General features: G+C 31.8%; 1 protein-coding gene across 1 annotated transcript in view; it reads left to right on the forward strand.

The window, feature by feature from the left end:
- Nucleotides 1-22,700, forward strand: part of LOC134715226 (uncharacterized) — an 86,522-nt gene that overhangs the window by 1,525 nt on the left and 62,297 nt on the right. The window contains exons 2-13 of the mRNA XM_063577270.1: nucleotides 1,665-2,114; nucleotides 3,260-3,576; nucleotides 4,847-4,930; nucleotides 5,668-5,738; nucleotides 6,768-6,915; nucleotides 9,793-9,857; nucleotides 11,097-11,223; nucleotides 13,291-13,383; nucleotides 18,224-18,411; nucleotides 19,826-19,939; nucleotides 20,563-20,696; nucleotides 22,173-22,305. Coding sequence (XP_063433340.1) covers nucleotides 1,681-2,114; nucleotides 3,260-3,576; nucleotides 4,847-4,930; nucleotides 5,668-5,738; nucleotides 6,768-6,915; nucleotides 9,793-9,857; nucleotides 11,097-11,223; nucleotides 13,291-13,383; nucleotides 18,224-18,411; nucleotides 19,826-19,939; nucleotides 20,563-20,696; nucleotides 22,173-22,305 — 1,908 coding nt within the window. The 5' untranslated portion in view covers nucleotides 1,665-1,680. The remainder of the gene's footprint in view (nucleotides 1-1,664; nucleotides 2,115-3,259; nucleotides 3,577-4,846; nucleotides 4,931-5,667; nucleotides 5,739-6,767; nucleotides 6,916-9,792; nucleotides 9,858-11,096; nucleotides 11,224-13,290; nucleotides 13,384-18,223; nucleotides 18,412-19,825; nucleotides 19,940-20,562; nucleotides 20,697-22,172; nucleotides 22,306-22,700) is intronic.

Consider the following 22,700-nt stretch of genomic DNA (forward strand, 5'->3'; position numbering starts at 1 on the left):
TATTTTCTGTGTTCCTGCAAGCTTTTTGTTTGCCGCAAGCTTGCAGCAAGTCTGCTGCAAGTTTGCGGCAAACAATTCAGTTCCATAAAGGGGCCACCCAATGGAGGCTTTGATCCTGTGATCATAAATTTAAACATGATAAAATCTTTCAACAAGAAATTCAAACATAATAAATTTAATTAAGAAAGTGAAACATTTTAGTATGTGTGCACAGTGCACTATGTAGGTGTAAAATGTAAATAATATCACCGTCACACTTATACATGTTAAAAGTGCAGTAGATAATAAAATTTCTGATTCGTAAAAATACTGAAGATTCTAAATCTCCTGCTTTTATTTTATTCTTAAAGTTATTGTCATTAAATATTGAAGGTTTTTGTGTACTTACAGTTTAATAGGATATAATGTGGAGACAAAAAGATTAGGAGAATTTGCGGGAGATTTTTTTATGGGGACTCCCTAAGATTTGTAAATAATTCACTTAGATATGATCAGAAAAAAAGTGGAAGAAAATATTGTATGGCATAATTTTTCTTGTTAGTGAGTAGGGGCATTAGTGTTTTGATCAGGCTCCTAGAAGCCTTTATATTTAATATATACTGTGGATTCATTTATTTTCATGGATACTATAATTTTCTTGGAATGCTGAAAACTTGCCTTTTCATGGAAACATATACATGTATATGATTTCATGGTTTTGATAAATGCAGCATACAACCTGATTAAAAGTAAATTTGTAATACCGGGTACATTGAATATTTAAATTTGTGGTTCAGTTGTATCCATAAAAACAATGAAAATTGATATCCAACAAATAATAATGAATACACAGTGTACATATATAATGATTATCTTGAAATTCAATACATTTTATTATTTTAAAAAATTTGACAGTAAATGATGTTATTTCATATGAGTTGAGAATAAGCTTCTCTTATTGGATAAAAAGGGACCCCATGACATTCATTATTCTTCAGTAATAAATTCCATCTGTCATTAACAGAACGGCTTAGTCATTATCACTATCTTAGTCAATACCACTGTCCTGTGGGCAGTCCATATTATACAAATATAGCCTTTGTATGAGGTCGATACAAGGATATATTGACCTGAAAGAAGTATATTGACTGAGGACGAAGTCCGAGGTCGATATACTTCTTTGGGTCGATATTTCCTGTATTTTTGACCTCATAGAAAGGCTATATTTGTTATATTATTAATTTCTGACCATTATGCATATTTGTATCAAAATCGTCATTTGATTTTGTTTGAATTTTATATATATCATATTGTCTCCTTGACAGTAACAACATATTAGTTGTTATTTTATATACTTTTTTTGTTTGTTTGACATCTTATGTATTTGATATTTTTTTCGTCAAATAATCGATCACAAATATCATTTGTTTCAAAACGTTGAAATTCATGACATGATGTCACAAAGTAGATCAGGTTTTAGATTTTCTAAAAATAACCGTGCAATATGCTCTGTGCAATATGCGTTTTGCTATCCGCCGTTTTTCTCTACCTTCGAAAATATAGTTTGACATGTGACTTTCCCTAAACGAATCAAATTTGTTAAAATATACGAATTAATAATATATAACAATAATGACCAGTTATTCAAGAACTATTATATAAATATTTTTCTCTTTTTTTCAAAGTACAAAAGCCTAGACAATGAAGAGGACAAATAAACAAGAACTGTTAAAAGAAATTAGAAATGCAGATGGAAGACCTCAGGCAATTGGTGACAATTCTTCTCAAGAAATGCAGAGAAATGCCATGGGAATGTCTCAAGCAATGGGTGATAATTATAAACAAGAAATGCAGAGAAATGCCATGGGAATGTCTCAAGCAATGGGTGATAATTATAATCAAGAAGAGCTGATCAGGAGAAATGCCATGGGAATGTCTCAAGCAATGGGTGATAATAATAATCAAGAAGAGCTGAGAAATGCCAGGGGAATGTCTCAAGCAATGGGTGATAATAATAGGAGACAATCAAAACCAATAAAATCTAAGTCAGAACCTGCCAAAAAGAAAATTGCCAGTTTGCCACCTAACATGGCTTTAGATGTAATGAAACCTGAACAAGAAGAAGCATATGACAGGTAAATGGAACCATAAAGTCTACTGAACTTATTTTCATTGTTAAAATGTTATTATATTTGATTGATCATGGATAAAACTTATTTGATTAATCATGCATATAACTGATTGATCATGAATATAACTGATTGATCATGAATATATCTGATTGATCATGAATATATCTGATTGATCATGAATATAACTGATTGATCATGAATATAACTGATTGCTCATGAATATATCTGATTGATCATGCATATAACTGATTGATCATGAATATATCTGATTGATCATGAATATAACTTATTTGATTGATCATGAATATATATGATTGATCATGAATATAACTGATTGATCATGAATATAACTGATTGATCATCAATATAACGGATTTGATTGATAATGAATATGACCCATTGATCATGAATATAACTGATTTGATATTGAAATCATAGGAACTTGAATGTTGATGAATATGTTTAAGTGATAAAGTCTTTGCAGTGTAATTACTGGCTGAGTTTAATTGTTTTTTTATGATTTAAAAAATCTGCCATTTTCTAAATGGCCTACACAAATGGGTCTCATTGGGGTCTAAGCGTGACACGGTATTGCTTATTTTTTGTAAGGGTGACATGTGAAAGTCAAATAATTTTGTTGTGTAAACGGAAAATAAGGTCTTGGGGAAACGGGAAATGACAAAAAAATAGAATTGCTTACGTCTATATATAGTTTAAGTGGGAATTTAACAAAACAGTAAGCGGGATCAGGGATCAGAACCCCCCAATGAGACCCCCTACACAAGTTTTCTCTTTTAAAATCTCATATTATTATATTGATAGGTCATTATAACTATTATTGAATCAAACACAGTTTGACTTTTATTAAGTTGCAATTGCTTTGACTTTACCCTGTTAATTTTTAAATGAAAGAATGGTAAATCTGAAATATTCAATATGAATACAAACTTGGTTCAGGTTAGGGTGTAGGCCCTTTATATATAGCTTGTTGTTCGGTGTGAGCCAAGGCTCTGTGTTGAAGGCCATACATTGACCAGTATAATGGTTTACTTTTATAAATTGTTATTTGGATGGAGACTTGTCTCATTGGCACTCACACCACATCTTCCTATATTAATATCTATTTATTCATTTTATTTCAATTTTAGTGACAGTGAAGAAGACATGTATGAACTTGCAACGGAGAATAAAAGTGAAGAAGACATGTATGAACTTGCAACGGAGAATATGAGTAAGATGTCAGTGAAGTCAAAGAAGAAGATTGCACCACAAGTAAAGAAGGTTCCTCCTCCTCCGCCTCCACCACCACCCCAGGTAGAAGCAGGTTATATGCCCCAGGTAGAAGCAGAAAGTTATATGAATAATGATTCTGATGAGGAGTATCCTAAACAAAAATTTAGTAATAAGAAACAGCTATTGGCAAAAACGAAGCAAAAGAAAAGTAAACCAGAACCAGCGAGAATTGGTAAGAAAATTACTGAATTTATTCACTTTTAAGGTTATTTAAAGAATTTTATTGAGCATCATTATTCCTTAGATCTTCCTATTTATTTATCGATAAATCAAGATCACTATTTGAATCAAAGGTTATCCTAGGAAGTCAACTTTATAATGTCCTACAATTGTTATGTTTACATTATAAAAACTAAGTTACATGTATTTGACCTCTTCCTATATATTTTGTTGATTTATCCTTGCTTCAATGTGAGATTTTTTTCTCATCTTGAAGGAATGGCATATTTGAGCATTGGCATCACCAAATTGTTTAAATTTGTGATTATGTCAGTTCAAGTTAAACAACTAATGGTAAATCAATTGTATTTAGTATGCAGTTGTAAGCAGCATTGGAACGTCTCATTTCCTTTGAAATTATTTAGCCTAGCTCCCTCAGTCATGGTCTATTGACTTTGAAAGATTTGCATAGTGTACATGTTCAAGTTTGTTTGATTTGGTCAGTTTAATCCCGGTCACAACAAATTGTAGGATTTTTTGTCTTGGAAGATCAGTAAGAATAGTTGTCGTGCAAAATATAAAAAAAATATTTTGAGCGGTCACATCAGCTACAACATGTTCATCATGATTTCACGATGGGTTCAGTACAGAAAAAAGAATTGTAATTGTACTGTCATGGGTTTGTCACAAGGGAGTTGTGCGAAAGTTGTGCTACAGTCATATGAAAATCGTGAGTTGTTTGGTGCTATTTTTCAGGTTTTCATGTCATGTGATATGCGTGGTACTGTCGTGTCACTGTCAAACAACATTTGCAAGACTGTCGCACAACAGATGTGGGTCACTTATGCGTTTGACTCCGTACTACTAGTCTATAAAGAAGGGCTAATTTATTGATTTACAAAAGAAAGGTGGTATAAGTAAACGTGGATGATTTTCAACAGACGAAGAATCCCCTACCACAAGCTTAAATGAATTGAAACTGCTGGAGACAACCCTGCCGATAATGTCGTCACTGTGATGGGGGATGGGATGGAGTCTATGGACATTCCCAGCGAATTGTATTTTTCTAAATAAAACAAAAATATGTTGTATAATAAACATACAACTGTCGTACGAAATACAATCAATGTTTTTGATCATTATAAATTCATTGAATACAAAAGGAATGTTGATTAATTACTTAAACATACAACTGTCGTACGAAATACAATCAATGTTTTTGATCATTATAAATTCATTGAATACAAAAGGAATGTTGATTAATTACTTTTTTTATTCTACAGTACCTCCCAAAATAACAGCGGACATGCTTTCACAGGTGAAACTAAAAGCACCACCAGGGGAAAAGATTGATAAAGATACCTTAGGTATGGTTAATTAATAGATTACTTCTGTAAATAAGAAATAATTCTTTATGGCATGCTCTGGGCTCATTTTAAATGGGTAGGCTTTTCATATATATATATAACAATGTTGTGTTTAACATTGACTATGCAAAAATAGTAGCCAGGATGAGAACCAATAGTGCACAACCCGAAGATTGCTAAATACTAATCTGACTTATGTCCATGTTGTTTCTATATTATTTTCATACATTTTAAAGTTTACTTCTTCCTACATAAATATTTCATTTGAGTTTGTTAAAAAAAGAAACTGAGCACACAGACATATATTTCTTTTTCCATTAATGCGGTGTATAAATATAATACCAGAATTTCAAAACATTTTCTAACTTGAAGTCATTTTATTCTGACTTTTTTTTATGTCAGAGCTCTGAATGAATACTGGATTCATTTATTTTTCTTGGATTGAGCAAACATTGTAATAAAATGGATATTTGAATCGTGGTTTAATTAAAGTTTGCATACAATTATATTTTTTGAAAGTTTGTGCTTCAAGAACATTTAAATTTGTGGTTTGAATTTCCTGAAATAAGACCACAAAAACTGGTATCCTGCAAAATAATGTATACTACAATTCTGATTTGAAACGGACTCCATTAATATGAATGTGTTCTTATCTTGAATTTCAAAGATGTCAACAGTATGTAGAATGTAAGGAATCTTATAAACTTTCTATTCTGTCATACATTTATATTTTTTAGTTAAAATAAGTTCAACAGAGGTGCTAACTTTGTTTGATAAGAGGGATTATTTCCCATTGTCTTCATTTATTGTAAGTATATATTTCTTTGTTATAGTAAGAATAAATTCTGAACTCCATTAGTGTGGGATGGAGGTCCTGAACCTGTCTTTTTGTTGGGAGTAGGCTTTTCATTTAGCAGACTTATCATACCGTTGGTTTTCCTGTTTGAATGGTTTTGCACTAGTAATTTTAGGGCCCTTTATAGCTTGTTGTTCGGGTGTGAGCCAAGGCTTGGTGTTGAAGGCCGTAAATTGACCTATTATGGTTTACTTTTTTAAAATTGTTATTTGGATGGAGAGTTGTCTCATTGGCCCTCACATCACATCTTCCTATATATATTTGAAGGGAAAACAAAATGGTTATTTATTTAGGGATTGATTATTAAGTTGAAGTGACAATGCATGAATGTAAGTAATTTAGGGAAGTCTTAAATTAAAGACTAAATTTAAAGTTATAAGAAAATATAATAGATGATGAAGGCATTGCAACTGATGTGTTTACAGTCACTAGAATTTATTTTTTAACAAAAGACTATTTTTTTCGTACTACATTCTTTGATTTTGTAATCTTGAAAAACTGTAATCTGTCATATGAAATGTAGAAAAAAACAAATATGGGATATCCATCCGTGATACAAAACAAGTACATGCACAGCAAAATATTTAGTTTCTTTTGTATCATTCAGAGTTTAGTATGACGTCCATTATCACTGAATTAGTATACATATTTAAGGGGCCAGCTGATGGACACCTCTGGATGTGGGAGTTTCTCACTACATTAAAGACCCATTGGTGGCCTTCAGCTGTTGTCTGTTCTATGGTTGGGTTGTTGTCACTTTGACACATTCCCCATTTCCATTCTCAATTTTACACTAAGAACAATTGAAAAGCAATTTAATTACTGTTCTTCATCTAAAAGTCACAATGACCCCTTCAACACAGGGGAAAAACACTCATCTAATTACAAGTTTTAGACACTCCATAGCACATGTTTGAGTGGAATTCTTGGAGTTTAGTGCTTTGTTTATTTTATAGCTTTTTAACTTTTCTTTCTTTCTAGGAAACAATAAATCAAAACACTTTATTTGGAGACTGTCAGAATATTGTTAATCTCAGCCTGACAGGAATAGAACAAGTAACAGATTTGCTGTTCTATCAAATGATGTTATATACAGAGTTGCCTAACCTGGCTTTGCTGAATGTGTCAGGTGAGTATATGGGCAAGGCTTCCAAAACGGTCATATATTCCGGACTTGACCGAAACTTTCATAAAAAGTCCGGCTGCTCTCAGCCTCAAACGGTCAAATAGAATTGTTTTTTTATTCAAGGCATTTTTCATAAAACGGTCATTTCAATTTTGACCAACTTTCGATCATTAAAAATGTCCGTTTGGGTTTTGGACATGTCCGCTTGGGCATACTATTTCTCAAAGATATTTCGGTCATTATTGGGTTTATTACAATAGATGCAGCATATTAAAGATTCTTTGAAGTGTCTCAGTCTAATTTTTTGGGAACGTAAATGTCCGGTTGGTCTTTAGCTTGTGTACATCAATAAAAAGTAGAAAAAACATGTTTTCTTTTCTTTAAATAACAACAAGCTGTCAAAACATTATCCCTTCAATAAGTTATATTGAAGCCATAAATCATTCACTGATTACAGGTTTGTCACCTTTGATGGGGTGTCTCTTTATCAATAGAACTAATGATGCATAACACTGTACACATAAAGGTGATCAGGTAACGAGGTCAAATATGTAAGCGTGTACGGAACAACATCCTATTTTATCACGCTTTATAGATATTATTTTAAATGAGCATTCAGTTTGACAAAGTTTCCTGATATTAAGTAATTCTTCAAATAAGTATATTTATAAATGAATAAGTATGATATCAGATATATATATTTTATTTGACCCTGTACATCGTGTAAAACACCCAAAAAAGCTTCGCTTGTGTATACCAAGCTGACTTGTCCAATGAATAAGAGGGGCGTTCTCTATTCTTGTTTTCATATTAAAAAAATATTTTTACAATTGAAATCATAAAGAATAATATCCAATTATGACAATCTCTGACTCCTATAAAGACGTTGTTTGAAATTGAACTTTATAAATCTGCCAGTCATGGGCAAACGTAAATGTTATTCATTAAATTATTTATCAACTGAGTATGTTTTTATTTATTCCTTATTTTCTAAATCAGGATCGAAAATTGTACAACAAAAACAGTTTATCACTGTTCAGTAGATTGTACACGGTTTAAAACAAGATCCTTCATTGGGCCTCCTCAATGTAATCTATAAATACCGCAAGTTGTAAAGGTCACGTGGTCTGAGGTAATCAATACACAAAAAAGAAAAGTATCACGTGTATCAAGCTGTACTACAATTAAAGCCAGTTGTCATCAACAGTTTGAAATAATATGGCCTTAATTTACAAGTGTAACTAAAGTACCCACAGAGAGAAGATAGGTTATTAAAACACAAACAAAAACATGAGAAAAGTCAGGTACTGTAGCTGACTGATGCAATGCTGGTTCCCCGGTACACAGAAAAATGACACAATACCAAGGAAAATATTTTATGTATTTTAAGAATGAAGACAACTAAACAGTTATAAATAATTTTATTGCATATAACACTTCTAATTACTTAAGACACATATATCTTATGCATCCTTCCAGTTACAGTTAAGAATCCAGCTGATCATTGACCATCAAAAATATTTCTTTGTAAAATGTCCGGCTGTCGTCAGGAAATTTTGGAAGCCTTGTATATGGGTACCAGTTACATAAGGAAGAAACAAGTAATAGGTCACTAAACTCTCTGTCTAAATAAAGTATGAATATTTTGTCATACAATTATCACATTTGATAAAGAACAAATTTCAGGTCAAGATATAAAAATTAAAAAAGTTTTCTCAAAAATATATACACCAATCTCAAGCAAGTATAATTTATGAATGAGTTACACAGATAGAACAATTTTTTCTTACTGTGATGTAAATACATAATCATTGTTCCATAGGAAATGTAGGGGAAAGTGTATGAATTTAAAAGTTGCAATAGTCTATAATGAAAAAATATTTTTTTCTGATATTAATTATATATCTACACATATGGTTTTAATAAATGCACCTTACAAATATGAATTTATTATGGACAGACCTGGGGTTAATTTTATGCTAAAGTAATAAATTACATTTCAATTGCATTGATTTTTAAATGTAATAATTAACTATACATTTCAATTACATTGATTTTTAAATGTAATTAATTACATCACAATTACATACATTTTCAATTGTAATTAATTACATTACAATTACATTGCCATTCATTGAGGAATGTGCTTAGATTTTAAAAATTGACAGTATCATACTTTGATTAAATAAGTTAACAGGACCAATTTTTCTACACCAGATGCCTATTTCAACAATTAATGCCTCTTCAGTGGGGAGAGATTCCTTTGCGCCAAAAATGCGTCCTTTTGCGCCACAACTTTTTTTCTCCAATGCTACATTTGCGCCACCTGTTTTAAAATTACATGGTATCATTTGCGCCAAAAATAAAACATACAATTGCACCAATTAGAAGAATCAACATATGTGGCTAAAACATAATCATCAAAGCTTCTATCTTATTCTCTTTAAACAAATATTGTATTAAATATACAGCAAGGCAACATTTTTTTTCCCTCCCTGTACATGGACTGTCTATTGCAATTCGAATCATTTCTCTCCAGATGCCCATCTTCATGATGAAATATCTCTGAACATTTGATACTTTTTAAGCCAAAATAAGAATAAATTTTAATCACTAATATTTATGATAAATACATTTGTATGTGTACAGGTAAATTGGCGCAAATGAGGTCCAAATATTGGCGCAATTGATACATTTGGAAAACAAAATTTGGTGCAAATGATACCCCTGAAAAACATTAATTGGCGCAAAAGGACTGCTGCCCTTCAGTGATACTCAAGGCCAAAATATTTGAAAATTCAAAATCACTTAAAATATGAAGAGCTTATAAACTTAAAAAGGACAAATATATTTATTATTTTAACATTTTTATTATTTCAGGATGTCCCTATGTAACTGATTCTGGAATAAAATGGTGTGTACAACAGTACCCATATCTAAGTGAGGTGAGCTTTTTTTGATTTTTGTTTTGCCAGCGAAGAAAGTCAAAGAGCGAGATAGGTATTGCTTTTGCTGCAATGTCATTGTGGTCAACATTTGTTAAGGTTACTGCTTATGTTAGTTTGAAAAAAAAACATTAATTTGTTGTGATAGATCAAGGATATTTTGTATGAAGTTGCATCATTATGATCAGTTCATATCAGTTTTACGACTATTCCCCTAGTAAATGGTCCAGTGAATTTGAATTAATTAGAAATTTTCAATGTTAAGTTTTCTGCGAGCTAATTACAATAGAGATTAGTATAAACTATAAAAACAGTATTTGCTTTAAAGTTACATTACTGTCTGTACATTGCAGTTTGTTGACCATTTCTTGGCCCTGCAAACTAATTCATGGTCCAGTAAAGACTTTAGTTATTGATTAGCAATGTTGCTATCCATCAGATTGTCTTTTTCTGAATTTATGCTGACAGGCAAGACATATCTGTGTCAACAGTGTATGAAGATAATGAAAAACTATTGCTGAACAGCTTTACCAATTCAAAGTGGTTAATCGGTCATTATTACTGGGTATATATGAAAAATGAATGAAAGAAAATGTGAGGTAAACATTGATGAGACAGAAACACAAAAATAATCTGTTATTGTTGTCAAATTTCCAAAACCATGTTTTTGTGCATGAAATTCATTTTTATTCACTATGTATTGTGCAAAAATGCATACTCTTCCCTTTATTATGAATTAAGTAAATATAGATTCTACCACTGCATCAAGTGTGATACAATATTTATCCACTCGAGACAGTTAAACTTTTTAATTTAAAATGTGAGGTCTCAAAATTTAAATGTCGAGAGTGGATAAATATAGTATTGCACAAGATTTGGTGGTGGAATATGTTTCTCTTGTGATGCAGTTTAGACGATATGCAGACAATCTTCATCCTTCTTTTTGAACGACCTGCACAAAGATGTTTTGCTATGTGAAGTCAAAAGACATGGTAGTCTTTTTTCAAAAACTAGGAAGACTTCGCAATAGGAATTTCAGAGGAAAGGAAAAAATATGACGTCATAATTGAACTTTGACCAATGAAGAACTAAAATCAAACAAACCACACATAGATTAGATAAAAATAATCAACAGGTCAGGAAAGGGATAAATCTAACAAGAATTAGAGAAATGAAGTTATACATTATTAAAAAAATTGTAAATATTTATTTTATATGAACTCAATCTTTGATTAATAGGTATATATGAAAGGCTGTGAGAATATAACAGAAAGAACACTCCATTACTTGCTTGATCCGTCTTGGAATGTTATTGAATATTTGGACATGACCAGTACAGGATTATCTATGATTCCTGGCAAAATGTGTAAGGAACTTTTTTAATACCCTATGGGTTATACCTAATAGCAGGTTATTTTCGCAGGAGTAAAATTTCGCAATTTTCACTGAATAAGGTTCACAAAATATATTGGCTGTTATTATTTTTGCGGATTCAAAACTTTTATCAAGATTAATGCATGTGCACTTTTACATTGGCCAAATTTATTTTTGCGGTTTTGTTCTATCTGCAAAAATAAGTGAAAATTTACACACTGCATAAATTAAAGGCTACACGGTATTTAGTTTTACTGTATTGTTAGTTCATTGGAATTATTTATTGTCTTATGGCTATACCAGGAAAAAATATATTTGGGGTTGGATCTCCTTTGAATAATATTTGTATGGGTGAGGGAAGGTCACAAAGTTCAATTTGTTGGTTATTTGTTTAAAGTAAAATGCAAATGAATGGATGATGGCCATGCAAAAAGTACCTTCCAACTCCAGTTTTGATTGATGTTGAACTCCTTTATTAGTTTAAACATATTTATTTAGAGTGGATTAGGAAACAAGTTTTGCAACTTATATTAATCCTTTTCCACTTTGCAGGTGCGAGTGCTGCCTTGTAGCGGCATTAGCCTACTCTTTTTCGAAATCTACAAGGGTGTCTTTAACGTGCAAGAGATATGGCTCTCTCTTAACACGGGTCAGCCATTTATCTCCCCTTCCGACGGACTATCATCGTTTCCTTGAGACCATACTCGCAAATGGTGTCAAGGGAGAGCCGAAAATTGAGTTCCTGAAATTTTCATCCCAAATGGGAATCGAACTCCTTTATTGAACATTCTGGCAGTATAGTTGTACCTCTTCCTCTTAAGGTGAATCTGTTAACTGGTCCAGGGAATGACTTTTTCAAAACACTGAACATTTTCCCAATTTAAAAATGCCAATTTTGAAGTGAAAGACATCTATAATACTAAAATAAGGAGGTCCAATTTGTCAGCCGTCATCACGTAAAAACGATGAATCAAAGAATTCAACTTTATATATAACTAATACAGGACAATGGTGTTGATTAAAAATTACACCACTCCAGGCCCTTTTGTTTTGCACATAATTAATATTGTCAATAATTATCAAGTTCCGGGTCGAATCCGATACCGATACCAATAGTATATTCAGTTGTTACCTATTACCTGATCTGTACGTTCTGCATCTGACAGGCGCACCACCAAATGGTGTACTCATGATTTTGCTATATACACGGGTCATAATCACAGGATTAACACCACTAAATGCAATCATTGTCACATTGTTTCCGATTGTATGTAGTATTTTAATCAGTATGACTTTCTAAGATGACAATACAAATACTAAAAAATCTAGGCTGGACTTAAGATAAGGCGTATAGGTACATTTTTTAATTTGTTAGCTGGAATGACGTAAAACAATGAATCAAAGAATTCAACTTGATTTGTAACTCATATACGACAATACTGTTGATTAAAGAATACTCCATTGCAGGCCCTTTTGTTTTCAAAATAATTCAATCAGAAAGATTTTGAAAGCAGAGAAAACTGTGCATCTTATAATCGGCATGACTCTATCAGATGACAATACCAAAACTAAAATAAGGCTTACGCATAGTTATATTTTTTAATTCAGTCACAGACCCGCGATATCACGGGTGAGTTGATATAATTAATGATTGACAAAAAAAAATTAGAAATGAAAAGAAATTTCAAAAAATAAAATTTTTGTCTCATTACAATAAAACACAAAAATATATGCATGAGTAAACAGTTGGGAGTGTGTGTTTTATATGGAAAAATGTGAGAAAACAACAATGTACTGTGGATTAATTTATTTTCATGGATTGACGAAAAATTGTTCGTGGAAATTTAATTTCATGGTTTTGTCAAAGTCTGCATGCAAGCATATAGAAAACTTGTATTTCGTTGAAAATTTAAACATTTGTGGTTCATCTTTGCCCCGAAATCCACAAAAATTGATATCCCATGAATAATAATGAATCCACAGTATGACGTTTTAAAAGTTTTTTATTTTAGATTTTTTTTTCATATTGAAACTTTAGGATTACTACTTATCATTATAGGTAATATGGTAGCCAATATTGGAGCAATTGGTTGTCCACTGATATCACCAGCTACCGAAATCTACAGAACAAAGAGAAGGAGCGCATTGACAGGTAAAGTCTGAGACTGACTCAATGCCAAAATATCCATAAATCAAAATTAAAATGTATTTATTCATGTTTGAGTTCACTGTAGAAAACACACAAGTAGTTTTAATAGAGAAATAAGAAGATGTGGTACGATTGTCAATGAGACAATGTTAACTCTAAAATTGACCAAATAACACATCAATTAACAACTAATGAGCAAAACCCATACTGCTTAGTCAGCCATTAAAGTCCCTGAATTGTGAAATGTAAATTTAATTCAATTCAAAGGAGAAATCTAACTTCCTAATTCATGTATAGAAAAAGGAATGAAAAACAAATACGATGCACAGAAAAAAATGACTATACCACTGAATTCCATTTAGGTTCAGCCTGTGTTTAAAGTTTTGATGCCCCTGCCATAGCTGATGGGGGCATTAAGTTCTATCCTTGTCCATCTGTACGTATGTAGGTCCCAAAATTGGTCTCTGTTCTTTGTCTTTACTTTGCCTCAACCAAATGTATTAAAATTTAGTCACAATGCTTATTACAATAAAAGACAGATCAATTTGGAAATTTGGGGGTGTCACTTTGACCATTCTAGAGTTATGCGAATCAACCAAATGGCAGCTATGTGCAAAAATAGAACACGAGGAGTAAAATATTGTATGGCTTATATCTCTGTAACTAAAACATTAAGAGCAAATCTGATAAAAATGTTCATAAGGTCAAGATCTTCCCTGATTTTTTTCGAGCCTGCGACTTTTGTCACAGAAAGCTCGACATTGGGATAGTGATCCAGCAGTGGCGGTGTTAGCAAACTTCTTAAAAGCTTTATATTTTAGAAGGTGGAAGACCTGGATGCTTCATACTTTGTATATAGATTCCTCATGTTACCAAGTTTCCGTCAGTCACATGTCCAATGTCTTTGATCTCATTTTCATGGTTCAGTGACTACTAAAAGAAAAAGTTAAGATTTTTTGTAATATTAAATTCTCTCTTATTATAAGTAATAGGATAACTAAAATTGGTATGTGTGTACCTTGCAAGGTCCTCATGCCCGTCAGACAGTTTTCAGTTGACCTCGACCTCATTTCATGTATCAGTGTCTACATTGGCTAGAGGTATGGGGGAGGGTTGAGATCTCATAAACATGTTTAACCCTGCCGCATTTTTGCACCTGTCCCAAGTCAGGAGCCTCTGGCCTTTGTTAGTCTTGTGTTATTTTAATTTTAGTTTCTTGTGTATAATTTGGAAATTAGTATGGCGTTCATTATCACTGAACTAGTATATATTTGTTTAGGGGCCAGCTGAAGGACTCCTCCGGGTGCGGGAATTTCTCGCTAAATTGAAGACCTGTTGTTGACCTTCTGCTGTTGTTTTTTCTATGGTCGGGTAGTTGTCTCTTTGACACATTCCCCATTTCCATTTTCAATTTTAAAGGTTAAGTTTTGGTGGTCAAGTCCATATCTCAGATACTATCAGCAATAGGTCTTGTATATTCGGTGTATGGAAGTATTGTAAGGTGTACATGTCCAATTGGCAGCTGTCATCTGACCTTGACCTCATTTTCATGGTTCAGTGGTTATAGTTAAGTTTTTGTGTTTTGGTCTATTATTCTTATACTGTATGCAATAGGTCTAATATATTTGGTGTATAGAATGATTGTTAGGTGTACATGTCTAGCAGGCAGGTGTCATCTGACATTGACCTCATTTTCATGGTTCAGTGGTCAAAGTTAAGTTTTTGAGTTTTGGTCTTTTTTTATACGCCCTTCAAAATTTTAATGGGATGTATTATGGTATACAAATGCCAGTGTCCATCCGTCTGTCTGTCGGGCGTAAACATGTCGCAACATAACTTGAGAACGACTTATCCAAATTTCATGAAACTTAATATAGTTGTTTCTTATGATGGTCAAATGATCTGTATACTTTTGGTGAAAATAAGGTTAAAACTTTTTGAGTTACAGGACTTTGTAACTTAAACAGAGGGGTGTTTTTTTCACATGTCACGCCATATCTCAAAAGCGATTTATGATTATTGCAAAAAACTTTACACACTTCTTAGTTATATTAATCTAAAGATATGCATACTTTTTGGTTTTGATTTGAAATTTTATTTTAGTGATATTTAGTTTTTTGTAAAAATAAAGAGGGGGGTTCACATAAATGTCCTGCTGTATCTCAAAAACAATATATGATTATTGCTTAAAACTTTTCATTCTTCTTATTAATCTGAAGATCTGTATACTTTTTGGTGATGATTCAAAATTTTATTTTAGACTTTTTGAGTTTTTTTGTTAAAAAAGGGGGTTTTCACATGTCATGCTGTATCTCAGAAACTATTTATGATTATTGCATAAAACTTTCACACAAGAGGACGGGTGTATCATGCGCTCATGGCACAGCTGTTTATTATAATACCATATGGAATAGGTCAACTATATTTGGTGTATGGAAATATTTTATGATCTATATGTCAGTCGCGCAGGTTTTATTCAATCTTGACCTCATTTTCACGGTTCATTGCTCAGTGTTAAGTTTTTGTGTTTTGGTCATTTTTACTTAAACTATAAGCAATATGTAAACTATATTTGTTGTATGTAAGAATTGTTAGCTGTACGTGTCTGTCTGACATGGTTCATCTGACCTTGACCTCATTTTCATGGTTCATTGGTCAATGTTTAGTTTTCTTGGTTAATGTTAAGTTGATGTGACAGTTTTAATAAAGCTTTATATTTTGGACTATCAACATAGTATCAATGATTAGTAAAGAAGGCGAGACATTTCAGCGTGTGCACTCTCAGACAACCCATTGTTAGGTTGCTTCCCCCTAAATTGATCATTGTAAGGAAATTTTGCATTTTTTTCAGTTATTATCTCAAGAGATAAACTGTTAACAGCAAAACTGTTCAGCAAAGTAAGATCTACAGGGTGTTCCATAAAATCATTTAAAGGCATTACCGTAAATTGGGTTATTTTGGTTGTAGTTTTATTTTGGCTTATTTGGTGCCTCCAATGAAAGTGAAGTGCAAAAATTAAACACTCGAAAATAATGCAAACACTTAATATTGAAACACCAAAATCGAGGACCGGTACGACGATATCGTAATGTAAATTGTTGGGGGAAATATCTCACGTAATTATCATGTCTTCCGTATATTTCCTATAATTCTATACATATCCAAATCTGCAAATAAATATCGGGTATAATTTGACAACACTATATAATTTTTATTTAATTGTCAATTTTCTAAAATTGTTAAGAAAACACAATATGAATTTGTATTCACATATGTCATAAATATGCCCAGCTATTGCTGATTAGACATTGTTATTGGTAATTAGAATATAAAAAGATCTTGTAATCCTTTATCTTCTGTTAATTAACATGTTCTGCCAAAGGCATACAGATTAAAATTTAAATCCTTGATCGTTAATTAAAATCTTTAACATTTAGTTGCAATAGAGGTAATGATTAAAATTTATTTCATTTGATTTTTGTAAAAAAAAAAATCTTTTTAAAATCCCTTTCTTTTAGCGTTCAACCCCGACATACGGAATTATTTTGCAATTGCATTCGTATCCGATTCCTTGATTTATTTAGTTAATTATTTCATGTTTCTAGTTTGTGTATGACATCGATATTTTGTCAATATATATAAACGGGTAAATAAGGGCAAATATGAATGAGCTTGCACACTTCAATTGTTCCAAAATCAAACATATTAATTGGGCGAAGCACCAAAATTACACACACCTAAATAAATCACATGCCTTTTGAGTGAAAATGGCCAAAATATCCCACCACTTAAATTTCCCAATTTACGGTATACATGCCCTGGGTAAATTAAATTTTAGATCGGAGGAAAGGATTTAAAAAAAATAAATTGATAATTATCTTGAATATCATAGATTGAGATATCAAGCAAAGAAAGATCTACAAATAAGTTAACATGACCAATTGACATCTTATTGGAGTTGTTGTCCTTTAAAGTCAATTTCTGCTTTTAATTAAACTACTGGGTTTTTTAATTCTGTATTTTACTGAAAAATTTACTTCCTTTAAAGTTCAAAATTACCCTTTTACACTGACAGGCTAGAAGCAATTGCAGGAGAGACACTTTTTTTTTTAATATTACCCAATGTGCATTAGAATCTGAATTGGTCCATTACTAAAAACAGTATGTCAACAATGTATAAATTTGTGAATAAGAAGATCTATTAGTAATATATCAATGGTATTTGGTATATAGAAGCATTAGCTATATATGACACATCTTATTTCCAGGGAAATTACTTATGTCTGTCTTTTCAGTCATCGTCTATTGACTTTGAATATTTTGCATTGTTTACATGTTTGTGATAAGATCAGTTTTAGAGGAACTGCTTTAATTTCAAGTCAATGATATTTAATTTTGTATGCAGAATTTGGAAGTCCCTTTTCCATGGTAGTTATGTGGCCTGATCCCTCAGCATGGTTTACAAATTAAAGTTTTTTTTATAAGGTTCTTGTAAAGGGAACCACTTATGATAAGTCAATTGTATTTGGTATGTACTTTTATAAGCATTGGGATTTCTTATTTCCATTGGGTTATTTTTTCCTGCACCATAAATCATGGTTTATTGACTTAAATGTTTTGCATAGTTTACATCTTTAAATATTGCCATTTTGATTCAATATTTGCATCATACATGTCATACTATCAAAATTACAAAAAGGCCAGACATATTTCTGTGTAAACAATTTATTCATATTTGGATATTTTTTTTAAATTTTATTTTCATTTTAATTTTTGTCAGGTTACCTTAAATAGGGAATATTACAAATGTTGGTTATACAATTTTCCTTTCTATTGTTACAGAGACCCCTTTGAAGGATTTACCTGTATATAAGATTGTGGTATTGAAAGATAAAAACTGTCATCATAGTTTCTACGAGATAGTAACTAAAAAACCATTGACAGAAAGATACCTAAATATCTACAAGGATTACAGAGTGGATCCTCAGGATCCCTATGTATATAACATATATGAAGTGGAAATTGGAATGGTAAGTAAGAAATTAAAAGTATTAAAATGACAGTAGAGATATGAGGGTAGGAATGTCCTGTACTGTCTGCCATTAAACGGTCATTTTTGACTATGGTTAGCATCAAATTGGTTAAAACTTACCATGATTTGTCATAGGTCTTAAATAATTATCTATACTGTTGTTTTTTGGAGAAAAAATAATGTGACTCATCAAAATTAGTTGATTCTTTTATCTTCTAAAAGAAAGTTTACATTCTATCATCATTCAACAAAAATTACCACTAACGTCATTTGGCAAGAATTTTTACCGTTATTCATCACGAGGGTACCTCAATTTCCAACCTAAGAAATGGGCATAAACCATAGAACAGGAACAAAGACATCTTCTGTTCAACTTATGGTCTTCATCAATAGACAGCTTTTGAATAAGAAAGTCAAGCTTGAAATGAGCATATGAAGGGGGTACCCAATATGACGAATGATGGTTAAATATTTGTTAGAATAACGTTAATGATAAACATTTTACTCAATTTGATGCTAATGGTAGCTACAAAATGAGATTTGACAATTGATGATAAAAATTAAGGCTCATTGACAAATAAGGCAACAAAAAATTGACATATAGCGCTTGACTACATCTCAATTTAATAAAATTCAGATAAAATTCAGAAAAAATTTAGATAAAATTCAGATAAAATTTAGATAAAATTCAGATTAAATTTAAATAAAATTCAAATAAAATTCAGATCGTGTGTCCACACTTTGCTTTCAAGGATCTGTCATCAATCTGTCCAACTCTCTGTTTTGATAACTTATATACATGTATATCAATCAATGAAGAAATGGCATTCTTCAAATTTTTGAAGTTGTGTATTACTACGATTAAACCAGATTAAAGAAAGTTAGAAAAAAGCCAAAATAAATTGCTCTTTCCAACAAATGCTCATGTCATGTTGAAAATTTTTGTTACTTTTATCTATATATAGATTCTTACATTGGTACCAGTGGATTATCGGATTTATCCAATCGAGATAGTTAAATTATCAATTTTAAAGTCCGAGCCGCCTCGGCGAGGACTTTAAAATTGATAATTTAACTATCGAGATTGGATAAATCCGATAATCCACGAGTAACTATGTAAGAATCTGTTTCTCTAATGATTAAAAAAAATTTCTTGTTTTGTTAATCGAAAACCTCCTTCGGGTGCCTTTCACATTGCACGAAGTTGTCAATTTCATTAACACCTGTTATAGCATATTTTGAATCAACCAGTTAGCTAAAAAGGTCATGACCCTTAAAATCATCCAATGATCTGTTGAGATCAGAGTTAACCACACGTTGATTAAATTTTTTTATACAATGGGTTCGGAAAGGGATAAATTTCCATAGAGTTAGAGAAACATGTATATCTATATATATTTATTATATTGCAGGGGTTAGAAAACTTGGTGTTAAGTAATGGATGTATTGTTATACTGCCCTACACAAACATCAATCCAGAAACTGTCAATAAGCTGACCAATCAGCTTGTTCATTTACTATCCAAGGTAAGTTAATAACTTTATTGGAATGTACAAAGATATGTTTTATAATATGCTATTGTAGCAGTGGCGGATCCAGAGGGGGGGTTCCGGGGGTGCGCACCCCCCCTTTATTTTTGCCGATCAATACATTTGTATCGGGACATATGTTTTGCACCCCCCTTTGCCCTGGGTTAGCACCCCCCCTTTCGAAAATTCCTGCATCCGCCCCTGTGTAGGTTGACTTTTTCAACCAGGCAGTAATAATTTGATGGACTATGACAACAAACAATAAGAACTTTCAGCTAAGATGTATTTTGATAGCTGAAAACAAAATTCAAGATATAATTTTTCTAACTTAACAATTGCTTTACAATGGCTGAACAAGTTACCCCTTGTCTACAAATCTTATGTACAAAAAAACAAAATAACCTTTTCCTATAGGCTATAATTCATGGTAAAAATTCAAGATTTAATCTTTTTAGGTCTAAAAGATTCCTACTAAGTAGATGAAGTTTTGACATTATATTACCATTGATTAACTTGACAAGTATGCAAATGGGTAAACTTAAGCTTGATATCATAGTATTTAGTATATTTGTGAAAACTCACATTTGCCATGAGAGTGTATATATTTTTTAACATTTCAGTACCCTGAGTGTATATTTGTAATAGCTGATTTATCGGACACTGGTGGCAAGACATCAGCCTCAATGACAAGGGAAGTAGTCTCAAATCTTGCTGTATGGAGTGAAAAGTTCGGTGCTGAACAAACAGCTCCTCTGTAAGTTTTCATTCATAACATATGTTTCTTTGAATGATCGTGAAGGTTACTGCCTCAGTACTTTGTATTACAGTAATCATATGTTGTAATAATAATTTGTAAGGTTTTATTGTGCTTTGACATTCATCACCTTTAACCTGGTGGTATAAAGTTTGTCTTCAATGATTCTTGATGTTTTTCTCAAACATAAGAAGGTTTGGTAAAGGCCCTTTTTGGCTCCTAATATTAAGTCAATTATAACAAGGTGATAATTATTTCAAGTTGATGCATACAGTGGATTTATTATTATTAGTGGGGAACCAATTATTGTAGACATTGTTAGTAAAGGTAAAACACAAATTCAAATGTTCAACATGGTATACATCATTGTATGTAGGCTAACAAAGTATACATCATTGTATGTAGACTAACAAAGTATACATCATTGCATGTAGACTAACAACGTATACATCATTGCATGTAGACTAACAAAGTATACATCATTGCATGTAGACTAACAAAGTATACATCATTGCATGTAGACTAACAAAGTGTACATCATTGCATGTAGACTAACAAAGTGTACATCATTGTATGTAGACTAACAAAGTATACATCATTGTATGTAGACTAACAAAGTATACATCATTGTATGTAGACTAACAAAGTGTACATCATTGTATGTAGACTAACAAAGTGTACATCATTGTATGTAGACTAACACAGTGTACATCATTGCATGTAGACTAACAAAGTATACATCATTGTATGTAGACTAACAAAGTGTACATCATTGTATGTAGACTAACAAAGTGTACATCATTGTATGTAGACTAACAAAGTATACATCATTGCATGTAGACTAACAAAGTATACATCATTGCATGTAGACTAACAAAGTATACATCATTGCATGTAGACTAACAACGTATACATCATTGCATGTAGACTTATAAAGTATACATCATTGCATGTAGACTAACAAAGTGTACATCATTGCATGTAGACTAACAAAGTGTACATCATTGCATGTAGACTAACAAAGTGTACATCATTGCATGTAGACTAACAAAGTGTACATCATTTTATGTAGACTAACAAAGTATACATCATTGCATGTAGACTAACAAAGTATACATCATTGCATGTAGACTAACAAAGTATACATCATTGTATGTAGACTTTGGCAAACATCATTGGATGTAGACTTTGGCAAACATCATTGTATGTAGACTTTGTCAAATCCACAAAATCAAATATCCATAAAAATACATTTTTTTCCTCACTCTACATGAAACGAAGAACCTACGAAAAAAGGACAAAGAAGTCTGATAAAAAGTCTGATAAGAAAATTAGATCGTAGTGATGAATCAAGCTAGGATGTAAGTAACCTATCAATTGTCAGTTATAAAGACCAATAGTGATTGAAAGCATGACATAATAAAATTATCCATTGTGCTATTAAAAACTTTTAATTTACCCTTATTTCTTTTTCAGAGCTGATTTGTACATGGACTTCACTTTTCCACACCAACAAAACTTAGTAAAAGCTCTGAATTTAATAGAGAGTATACATCAGATTCAAAAGAACAAAGACAGTCCTTATAAATGTGTTTGGGATGTTGACATGGTAAAGAACATTCAGAAACAAACATTACACTCCTCCCCACTCATTAAGATTCTTCTGTTTAGCAATCACACAGATACATACCTATTACTAGCAATTAGCTATACAATACTTTCTAAGTCCCTGTTATGCAGGTTGTTCATCAGAATAATATTCATTCTGAATATTTTGTTGTTGGCAATGTAATGACAATTAACTTTTTTCAGCAGATTTCGTTGTGTGAGATATTTTAACTTTTTTAGTGCATATAAGCATGATAAGAGAAGATGTTGATTTGACGCATTCACCTAATTTGTCCCAGCGTGAAAAATAAGTTGATTTACAACACTCAAATGAGAACAGTAAAATCACGTTGCTTTGTTTGTCATTTTACTTCCTGGTAGTTTTCAAAATCTTAA

Source organism: Mytilus trossulus, chromosome 4, assembly GCF_036588685.1.
Source record: "Mytilus trossulus isolate FHL-02 chromosome 4, PNRI_Mtr1.1.1.hap1, whole genome shotgun sequence".
NCBI classification, from domain to species: Eukaryota; Metazoa; Mollusca; class Bivalvia; order Mytilida; family Mytilidae; genus Mytilus; species Mytilus trossulus.